Here is an 11,049-nt window from a genome sequence, read left to right on the forward strand (position 1 = left end):
CAGAGCTTACTTGTTACATGCATATGTCCCTGAAATTTATATTTTACATTGATGTTTTTTAAAGATTAAAGAAAGGGGCCATTTAACTTCACCTTTTCCTAGACCTTAAAAAAACAAACAAAATTCTGTGCTTTTTCTCTAGTGTTTGGAAGATCAGCAGTTCCTGTCAATCAGTCATTCTTTCTTCATGACTATCAAAGAAATAATCAAAAAATAAATCAGTGCAAGTTAAATCCATTTTTACCCATTATATCTGTAACATGTCCTGTTGGTTAGTTAAAAGCTGGTGGAGACAGTTTTACTTGCAATTATTTTGAATTTTGACATCTTGATTATTTTTGCAAGCTTTTTTATTAGGTCACTAGGTGGTTTTAGCTAGTTTTTTATGCTATTTTTGCTTGGATGCCTTGGGGTGAGAAGGTGAGCTATAAGAGAAATGAGTGTGACTAAGGGAAATCAAACCTGCTTTTCCCAAGGTCTGAGCTTAAAGGGGAGGGGTTCAGAGTTGTGGGTCAAGGCCCATTTGGTGGATTCAGGCAAATACCATGAACTTTCTCACAGGAACCTGGGTCTACATGCAGTCACCCTAGATCATCTGTCCTGTCAAAGAGCTCATCCTAAAGTTGGAGCCTGGTGACAGGACACCTTGCCCAATCTCTGCAGCCTGCTTTCCCCTCTGGACATCAAGCCCACAATGGCGTTTCCTTTAAGACAAGTGTGTTTCAGGATAATTTAAAATTTGACAGTGTGAAAAGGAACTTTCAGAGAGAACTGCGTCGGGGTTGGTTGATGCTGTGCCTTCTCTCTGAGGCCCATCTATGAATGGCCACCCTGCGGGGAGGAGCCTGCTTTCCACCCTTCAGGCTGGGGTAGGTCTAGGAAGAGGAGCCTGCTGTCCAGAACTTTGCCAGGAGGCCCTTTGCTAAACCCGTCCTCATTCCACGCTGCTCTTACTGCTCTGAATGAAACTCATTCTTACCTGGCATTTCACTTCTTTTGCTTTGTTCCAAGATGCAGGTTTCATTTGTGGCCTAGGAAGAGATGGAAAAGCCCAGTTGCAGGGCAGTCATTATGATAGTCCCTGCTCTGAAGTCTCCATTTTGACATTCTCCTCCTGGCTGGGCTGCAGTGTGATCCCAGGAACTTTACTGACTGCTCCCTTGGTCCCGCGTGTACTGATTCTGTCTTTTCCATCATGGATCCATGTCATACTCAGGAAACTGGGAATCTGATTCTGACTGCTTGACTGGCCTGCTCCCTCCGTGACTGGAGAACTGGAACCTAAAACCTGCTCATTCGATTTTTATTTTTTTTATTTTGAGAAGGGTCTCACCTAGTCAGTGAGGGCCTCACTAAGTTGCTGAAGCTAGTCTCGAATTTGGAATCCTCATGCCTCAGCGTCCCACATGCCACTGGGATTACAGGCATGTGCCAGAGTGCCTGTCTTGAAACTTGCTCGTTCCAATAGCCATCTCCAATCTTCTCCCTGCTGCCAGCTGTGCCCATCTCCTTTGGGAAGGCTATGGCTTTGAATTGAGCAACTCACCAGGGAGATAGTGGAATTTGGAGGTTGGTTACTGCAAAAGCGTTTGCGTAAAGCCTCTTGTACCTACAGGAGAGGTAAATACCCCTATTATGCCAGCCAAGTACTAGCTTTCTCTTCACAGCCAGTCATGAGGGGCGTTAGCTGGGCACACTCACCTTCTTATCTGTGAGACAACCAAACAATAAGATGAAGACACCCTGTGAGGAGGGATGCGGGGATAAGCTAGTCAAGAAGAGGGAATCCACCCAAGTCAGTTCACTCCTATCTTCCTTCAGCCTCTGTCCCCTTGTCTAATCCACATCCTGAAGATTCCCATCTTGGTTTTCCTGCACCTTAGCACTGCTTAGTTCATGGGATCCATTTCAGCCGCTTTTCTTATGGTTATAAAGGATATATGAAAAGATTGAGTGCTAACAATTGCCTGACTTCTCTAGCAAAATCAGATATTTTACAGATAAGAAAGCCATCACTCAGAGAGGTTATATTACTGGTCCAAAGTTGTCCAGCTACACAGTGGAGGAACTGTGTTCTATACATAGCCTTCTTAAATTCCAAAACCTGTTTCTTCTGCTTTACCATGCTACTTCTATGGGAAGCAATTGGCCGTAACTTAAACCATCTAAAAGGGCAATAAAATGCAACTACCCTCAACCACCTACCTGGAAACCGTTGAGCGTAGTGAAGATGTAATGAGGGACTGTGGAGACTTCCTCTAGCAGAGTGGCCAAGCCCAACCCCCAAGTGAGGCCAAAGATGGGTGTGAGAATGAGCAGGGCTTTGATCACCCCCAGAAGAGCTTGTCGCTTCTCTACTGGGGGCCCCTCTGACAGCGAAGGTCTCAACAACTTCAGCACAGCTGTGGCTAGTACCAGCCCATTGACACCCACGATGGCCAGTACTGGCCCCACGAAGGTGTAGAATGCCCCTCCCTTTCCATCTAACCAGCATTTCCCCTCCCTCAGGTATTGCCCTTGAGGCAGGTAAAAACCTAGGGTGACACTTGCAAACACCAGAGGGCACAGGTAGCCAAGGATCACCATCAGGGAGAGAACTCGGTGCTTGGACAGCTGGTGGAAGACAAAAAGTAGCTGGTGGGCCAATACCAGGGCCTGTGCCAGCATCCAAAAAAAGGTGGCCAGGTAGAAAAAATGAGTCAGGAAGGTAGTAGCCAGGCAGAGTGGGCTGAGGTAACCAGGCGGAAGAAATGAGGCTCCCAGGAAGATGGTGTCCGCAGCCAGCAGGCAGATGACCATGTTGAGCAGGGCAGCATGGCGGAAGAAGGCAACTTTGTTCCGCACCACAACTCTCCACACCAGTCGGTACACGCCCAAGCACACAAGCAGTGCCAGTATAGAACTCCCCAAGCCCACCTGACTCAGCAGATCCAGGACAGGATTTTCTGGAACAGTTTGTCGGGACATGAGGATGGAGAAGGCAGTGAGGTGCTGGCAAATGCACCAAGTAGCAGGGCTAGCAATGGCGGCATCTGCCCGGCACCCTTCACCTGACCAGCCCCCTTCACCCCCAAAGAGTTTGTGGTCCCAGAAAACACAGTGCAGAAAGTCATTGGTGTCCCCAAAGTCCATTATGACCTCTGCCTGGGTGAAAGCCTGGCCACCTGCCGTGATGGAGATGACGAGCACCAGACCATCAGTGGCATAGAAGGAGTCCCCCAGCCCTTGTGCATAGTTTGAGGGTAGAAGGTGATCCAGTTTCTGTAGTACCAGACTAGTAATACTGATGTTGGTTCCATTATGAACCAGAGGAGCCAGTGAGTGACTGGGAATCTCTGCCCACACCGGGGGCTGAGTGGGGAAGGAGATTCGGTACTGAGGAAGTGTGGGTTCGAAGAACTGACTCTGCAGCAGCACATTGGATGAGTTGAAGGAGAAGGGCTGATCCTCTGGGGACAGGCTGCGAACTAGAGTCTCCACAGCCAGCAAGAAGTGTGAACCCTCCGTGGGCTTCTGGACCTGGGCCTGGGTCCACAGAGAGCTGATATTCATGTCTAGGATGTTGTCTGTGGTGGTCAGGAGATCCTGTGGCATCCAACAGAGAGGTGAACCTGATCTCCTAGAGCCCATACTGCTGAGGCAGTGGCACTGGAACATATGGACCCCACCCCTACCCTTCCTAGTCCAGGACAAGACCTAGGCTGGAGACAGAAGGGGACGAGAATGCAGGCCTGTGAAAGAAGCCTTGTGTGGGATGTGGTGTTCAGCCAACTACCTGGGCATTTTCAAGCATGTGTTCTCCTGACCCACTCCCAGCCCTCTGACACCTCTCCTTTCTTCTCCATCGCTTGGGGCTACCCAGATCCTAAGAGGGCCCCTTTATAATTCCTTGACTCTTCTAATGCTGCAAAGCTAGGGGTGGCGGCCAGTGGCAGAAGGCACAATGTTTTGAAGTCAAGGGCCACATGCATGTCTGTGCACCCACATACGCTAGTGCTTCCAGACTTGAAGGATGTGTGATGTCATTGCCCTCGTTATTATTTTGGTTGCAGCTTATGGACTGTCAGCTGATGCCCCTACTGAGAGCTGATGTAGGTGGGGCCAGCAAAGCCAAGTGTGTTTGAGTGTCTCCAAGTAGGCATTGTGTGGGTGCTTCTGTGTGAGAGATTCATGGGTCTGTGTGTGTGTGTACGCCTCCGTACTCCTGTCTCCACACCCCTCCCTGCCTTCAAGCCTCCCACATGTTCCCAGCATCAGGCCTTCTTCACACTCCATGACCTTGGAGATGATGTCCCAAAGGAAAGGAAGGGGAGTGGACACCTGGACTCCAGGTGTCTGTTGGACTCTAGTCTCTGCCTATGGTGAAAAGTCACCACCCTGCCACTGTGGCTCAGAGATCTCACCTCCAGGGCACTGCGATCAAGATGCATTCTGTCCTCTGCCACCACCTCAGACAGTGATTTCACGGTGCTCAGCAATGCTACTAAGTCAGAGGGTGAGCTTGCCACCCCCACCCGCCTTTGCAGCTGTGCCAGGATCTGTGGCACCTCCTCAGCAGGCCTGCCCTGGCCTGCCTGCAGCAACTGAGACAGACAGACAGTGGGAAGGGGGTGGCGGGATAATCCTCACAGGGCAGGGGCCACCTCCTCCTCCTGCCCAGCTCCTTGTCCCTCCATCTCCACACCCCATCCCAGGGGAGTAGGAGGCTGATGGGGCAGTAAGTGAGCAATGATTCGGATATTAGGGGACAGACAATTGATGGGACCGTGGTTCAAGAACATTATCCCACCCCTGGGCAGAGAGATGGCCCCTTGAGCCCCCCTACCTACTTCCTGGCTCTGCTAGGTCTCCAGGTGAGAGAAGCTGAATAACCTGTGGGTGACCTCAGGAAAAGGATCCTAAAGCCAGGTCCTGAGGGAGGGGTGAGTCGTGGTTGGAGACATGTGCATAGCAGCTTTACCTTGGCTTTAATACACAAGGCCAGGATCCCCAAGTCTGTGCAGTCAGTCTGAACGGGCCCCCAGATGCCATCAGGCCTGCAGGGCCTCTTCACGACACCCATCTTATTCATGGGACATGGGGCCTCTGCCACGTGGCCAGCCTTGGTTACATTCCAGGCAACAACAGAGAAGTTCTCGGGGCAGGTAGTATCTCCATCTAAAGAATGATGATCAGAGGCCTTGGCAATCAGTCAAGCCTGAATTTTTTTTCTTGGACAGAAACTTGGGCAGGCTTTGAAGCCTGGCCCAGCTGGCCAGGGCTGAGAAATGTCAAGGAAGAGGAAGAGGAAGTAGCTGAAGAGAAATTTTGCTTACCCTGGATGATGGTGACAGGGACAGGAAACCTGAGAGGATCCAGGTCCTGGCTCTGCAGGACACAAGTGTAGGTGGTGTCAGCAGCTGGGCAGCGCTGAATAGCCAGCACAAGACACTGAGAGCCTGAGGTGGTGAGTAAGGAGGCTGAGGCTGAGGAGATGAGAGAAGGGAGCCATTGCTGGCTGCAACAGGCCAGAACCCAGCAGGCCCAGACACACTCTTTTAGTCTTCTTAGTAATTTCAGAAGTAGGTGAAATAGGGAGGGAGAGTGGAATGGCATGTGGGCATTGAACTACTGAGGGCAGAACTCAGGTTTTGCTGAAGGGTACTCTGGGGATCTCTAACTAGCTCCAGGGCTAATTTCACAGTTTTCTCATTGGTATAATAGGTCTATTTCAAGAATTAAAAGAGATGGTGTGGATGAAGCATTTTGCAAAAAGTTATCTATACATGTGGTTGTGTTATATCAACGCAACTGGGATGGGGTGAAAACATTGTTGGATTTAGATCCCCAACTCTCAGCCTGAGCTGCAGCCTGGAGGAGAGAAGCTGCCTGCTGTCACCCCTGATCCCAATAGCCATCCCCTTCCCCTACCTTGACTGCCCTCCTCAGGGCTCCAGGCAGCAGTGTAGGCCAGGTGTGTCCTGGGGATGCAGCAGCTCAGCTGGAAGCCAGAGGAGGTGGCACAGGAGATGGACAGCTTCTCTGGAATTCGAGCCACTTCTTTCTGCTGCAAAGGCACCTTCACCACCTGGCGCAGTTCCCACCTGAATCCCTGGGCCTCGAAGCAGCTTATGTACTCACCTGCAGACACATCTGCTGCATCTTGGGGTTCCCTTGGGCCCTCCTATGCCCCAGAATTTCTTTTGCTACCCCAAGCCACAGTCCAGGCCCACTTGATTGCTCCCCTCCTTTGCTCACCTCTCAGAGCTTAGCCCTAGCCAGAAAGGTCCTAGGATGACTCTTTTGGAAGGCACTCCCTGCTCCCAAAGAAGGATTTGTAGGAGGAAGAAGAGATTTGTAGAAGAGTCTCCTGACACTCTTTTCTTACCAGTGGCCATTAACTCTAAGGAGAGCCTCTTTTTCCATTGTACATGTCCTTCTTGTGCCACCCCCTGCCATTTAGCATCTGAACAATCACTGGTGTGTTCTCAGCTGAAGGAAACCATATTTTCAGCATTCTCTCTATTATAAATTTCTTTTGCTAATAAAAGTGTTTTTTATGAAAAATAACTATATTTTCCAAAACAAACATAATTAGAAGAGTGACAATATTTCATATTTTTCTAAATCACATTAATGTCTTGCTAAAGGGAAGCCAGCTGCTTCTGCATGTGAGCTCTGTGATATCCCTGCACCCCTGGGAGATGCCACTCCTGAGGGAGTGAAAAAGAGGCACCGACATCTTCCTACACTAGGACAACCATTGTGACTTGATAAACCCCTGAAAGGCTCCCAGAAATCCTAAGATCACATGGAAAGAACTGCCCATTTTTTAGAATTTTCCATGTTCTAATGGGTCCCTTAGCATTTATTTTCCCTAAATAAATGAATGAAAAGACAAAAAGGATAAGGAAGAGGTGAAAAAAAAAGAAGGTACTCAAGAGTAGGAGAGTTAGGTGAAAGGAAGAAAAGAAAAAATGAGGAGGAAGAAGAAAAGGGAAAGAAAAAGAGAGATGAGGGCTACCTGCCCAATACCGGGACATGTGGCTGATGCTGAGGACAACCTGGCCCTGGCTGGAGGTCAGGGACACCTGTGTTCCTTTCTGCAGGAGGATGGGTGTGGGCTTCCCTGGGCGCCTCAAGAACCATGTCAGGTTAGTGGCCTCCTGGCTTATGCGGAGAGTCAGGTTCAGTGTGTCACCAGGCATCTGCACATGGGAGTTCAGCCTCAGGTTCCCAGGCACTGCAGGGAGACAGGAGACAGGAGAGCCCTGGAGGGTGACTCATGATCCTTTTGCAATTGCAGGATCATTCCTGGTCCATCTTCTAAGCCCATTCCTCCACAATCCCTCCCTGCCTATCATTTCTCTTGTCCCTGGATAGACATCTGAGTGTGGCTGCTGCAATTAAAGACCCTCCTGAAGCTGCTAGAGTCATTTCTTGGCCTGCTAGGCTAAAACGTAGGGTCCCTCTAGCCCTTTCTTCCCTTGTCCATATGACTCTGGGGCCCCGTTCGTTGGCCTCATATTCATGGTGGCTATCTTTTTTTTTTTTTTTTTTTTTGCCAACTCAGACAAGCAGCTGGACCTGAGCAAGCTGGCAGAAAATATAGGTTCAGAAAGTAGAACAGGGATTGCTAGGGACAGAGAAAGGGGAGGGTGAAGGTGGAAGACAGGTAGATGGACTTGACTGATTCATGATACATGCATATATGGAAATGTCACAGTAAATTCCATTAATCTTTATAATAAAGAAATATAGGTTCAGAGAAGAAAAATATACAGAAAGCATATTTTTATTTATGGCTATTAGTTTCTAAGTTCCCAACCCTCCTTACCAGGTGGCAGCAACTGGCAGTAGCCGGAGACAGGATGGCTGAAGACAAGACAGCCACAAGGCTGGTGGCTTTGGTGCTGGGGGTGGCAGAGAAGGTGATGGGAGCAGACACTGGCATTCCACTGGTACCCAGAGAGGCAAGAACAGTGGCTGTACCCTGTGTGGTCGACATTACACTCTGTAACAAAGAGAAGGGGAGTAAGAGGTGGGCAGTGAGAAAGCCAGGCAGCAGCCCCAGAATCCGCCTGACGCCTCAGAGGCTGTGCTGGACAAAGGCATCAGGGCATCGGGGCATCAGGGTGAGGTTGGTGAAGTCTTGGCCTACCCTGTCTGCCCCTTAGGCCCTCCGCCCAAGTTAGAAGACAGGATTGTGAACAGGAGGAATGGGTCTGTCTGGTGAGGCGGTAAAGAAGGAGCTAGGCTAGGGAGAAAGGTCAGGCAGCACCCAGGAAACAGGGAGGGGCTCAAGCATCTCAGGCCTGCTGTTGGTGGGAGGGGAGGCCTGGGAAGTCCAGTTCCATTCATTCGGAGCTGCCTTCCAGCAGCTGCCACCTGTCGTGAGGCTGAGGCCAATGAGAGTTTTCAGGGAAGAGGAAGCTGAGGCAGGGAGGAGAGTCAGGTTCCTGGAGAACATTGGTGGCCAGGTCTTGTCTGAAAATTCCAGATGCACATAGGCTGAGACCAGGACCGATTCTACAGGAGACGAGGAACAGTTGGAGAGCAGAGGCAGCAAGGCCCCAAGCCCCATTTTGCCTCCCATATCCATCTGGCCATTTCCAGGAACATGGAGCTGATTCCTCCCACCCGCTTGGCCTGTAGGATGGCAATGACCCCTGCCCTAGCCACAGTCCATTCAGATACATAGTTTCATGTCCATTCTCCCAGCAACCCTACTGCATAGACAAAGCTCCCAAAGATGCATGAGTTTCTAAGGAGCTCAGGCCTGACTGACTCACCCAGAGCCCATCCTCTCTCCCCTGCCCCTTCCTGTGTCCCCTCCCTGGTCTTTTCTTTCTACCTCCCTCCCTGCTCCCATTTTCTCTTTCCATTCCTCTTCTTGTTGTCCCTCTACTCACCCCCTGCTCCAATTTCTTGGTCCAGTTGCTGCCCAGATTCCCCTCCAGCCTGACCCTGTTCCTGGAACAGAGGGGAGACCTCTGAGAAAAGTCTGAGCCCAGGTTCCTCCTGGGGCCACCTCAGGAGGGGGTCTGGCTAGCCTGTCCTCTCCAAAGCTCCTCCCTGTCTTCTTCTTCTTTGTAGATGGACACAATACCTTTATTTTATTTATATATTTTGTGTGGTGCCGCACACATGCTAGGCTAGTGCTCTGCCACTGAGCCACAACCCCAGCCCCCCAGCCCCAAAGCTCTTCTTTTTGGTGGGAATCAAATGTACCCATCGGGAGGGGAAAGCAGTCTTCCAGTAAGGAATGCAGGGATCCAGCCCCAGGGACCCCACCAGAGCCTGTCGTCCCACCTGAAGCCAGGAACCAGGCACGCCCGGGAGTCAACATGCTTTGCTTAGCTCCTTCCTGAACCGACCTGGGCCCCTAGGCTAATTAAAATGTCTGGGACTAGAGCTGCAGCAGGAAGACTGGGCGAGCTGGCAGGGGCCCAGGGATTTAGAGAATTTATTCTTTCCACAGGATTTGACCCAAGGATGAGGAAGAAGCAGCTCCTCCCTTAACCTCAGTTTCTCACAAATTAATTCATCAATTCCTTCCTCTCTTAAAATTGCATGTGCTGGGGCTGGGGATGTGACTCGCCTGGCATGTGCGGGGTGCTGGGTTCGATCCTCAGCACCACATAAAAATAAAATAAAGATGTGTCCACCGAAAACTAAAAAATAAATATTAAAAAATTCTCTCTCTCTCTTTAAAAAAAAAATTGCATGTGCATATGAATACTTACCTAAAACCAGGGGGATACACAGATATGGATATAGATAAGCTATAGTTAGATTTAGAATTGATCAAGACATAGATTTATATAGTGAAAGATACAGATATGGATTTAGGTTTGGAGATACAGTTTTAGAGAGATAGATATGGATATGTCAATATCTTGCTGGGGTAGTGGTGCATGCCTGTAATCCCAGCCATTCAGGAAGCTGAGGCAAGGGGCTCACAAGTTCAAAGCCAACCTCGGCAACTCAGCGAGGCCTTGTACAACTGAGACCCTGTCTCTAAATAAAATACAAAAAAGGGCTGAGGTTGTGGCTCAGTGGTTAAGCACCCCTGGGTTCAATCCCTGGTAACAAATAATAATAATAATAAATATCAATATCTTGCTGGGAGAAAATAGATTGAAAAGGCTCTGCTGAGCTTCCTTGGATTTGCTCCATCCAGATCCCAAGTCTGGAAAGTTTCTCTTTCCTTTTCATTTTCAAATAGCCAGCATGACTGGAAAAGTCAATTGCGGCAGGTGTCGGAGCTCACAGGGCTCATGTAAAGAAACAACAGTTATCCCCATACTTTGGACACTAGGACAAACACTTCTAGATCCCAGAACAAACCCTTTCCTTCACCTGTCCTTTCAGCCCTTGCCTTGCTGTCTCTCACAACTCAGGCCTCTTTTGTGACCTCTGCAGACCTTCCCAGGGTCCCCACCCCAGTTGTACTTACAGGCTGGAATGCTGGGGCAACCAGTGACCCCAGCAGGGCAAGAGGCATAACCAGGAGCAGCCAGGGGGCAGCTGGACAGGCCATGGCTCAGTGGAGCAGTCCCTAAGAGCCCTCCCGCTGCTGCATGATGCAAATTTCCTCACAGGCAGTGCACAGATGGGATGGGAGGGAAGAGAGGAAGGGAACCAGGGCTGAATTTACAGAGGAAGTGCCACAGCCCATGCCTGCTTAAATGGGCACTGAGGCCACTGGGAGACCATGTGCCCCTCTGAGAGTGGTCTGCCCATGATTCCCCTAGGGAGCACAAGACCTGGAGTCCTAGGTCATAATCAGTGATGGGTCTGTAAGCCAGATTTAGTCATGTTCCCAAGGATCTGGGAAATCTAGATTGTTCTGGAACCCCTCCAGGAAGCTGGATCATTGATCAAAGAGACAAGGTTAGAAAAGAAATCAAATCAAAACACAACAAAAATAATTACTGCTGATTGTTATCCTAAGATACCATCCAGATAGTTTAGAGTCTTATTTCTTTGTTTTCTGGATTTTTTTTTTTCTCCTTTCAGTACTGCACTCCATTGAACCCAGAGATGCTTTACTACTGAGCTACATCT

General features: G+C 49.6%; 1 protein-coding gene across 1 annotated transcript; it reads right to left on the bottom strand.

The window, feature by feature from the left end:
* Positions 1-612: 612 nt before the first annotated feature.
* On the bottom strand, positions 613-10,539 carry Adgrf3 (adhesion G protein-coupled receptor F3). Its single transcript, XM_026383279.2, has 14 exons — positions 10,439-10,539; positions 8,892-8,952; positions 8,368-8,508; positions 7,817-7,993; positions 7,004-7,261; positions 5,911-6,120; positions 5,316-5,459; positions 4,961-5,157; positions 4,404-4,583; positions 2,206-3,585; positions 1,702-1,743; positions 1,547-1,609; positions 980-1,031; positions 613-704 (listed from the first exon to the last, which is right to left on the bottom strand). Exons 1-14 carry the CDS (start codon positions 10,520-10,522, stop codon positions 613-615), a joined length of 3,081 nt encoding a protein of 1,026 aa, XP_026239064.1. The 5' UTR covers positions 10,523-10,539.
* Between the last annotated feature and the right edge of the window lie 510 nt (positions 10,540-11,049).

The sequence above is a fragment of the Urocitellus parryii genome, chromosome 12 (assembly GCF_045843805.1).
Source record: "Urocitellus parryii isolate mUroPar1 chromosome 12, mUroPar1.hap1, whole genome shotgun sequence".
NCBI lineage: Eukaryota > Metazoa > Chordata > Mammalia > Rodentia > Sciuridae > Urocitellus > Urocitellus parryii.

Bases quoted from the DNA above. Each gene is read 5' to 3' on its own strand.
- Adgrf3 (XM_026383279.2), bottom strand. From the start codon at position 10,522: ATGGCCTGTCCAGCTGCCCCCTGGCTGCTCCTGGTTATGCCTCTTGCC. The intron at 7,994-8,367 runs GTGGCAGCTGCT...TCTTTGTTACAG, and splicing joins TGGCCTCAGCCTCACGACAG to AGTGTAATGTCGACCACACA. The intron at 1,744-2,205 runs GTAGGTGGTTGA...CCCTCCTCACAG, and splicing joins CTACGCTCAACGGTTTCCAG to GGTGTCTTCATCTTATTGTT.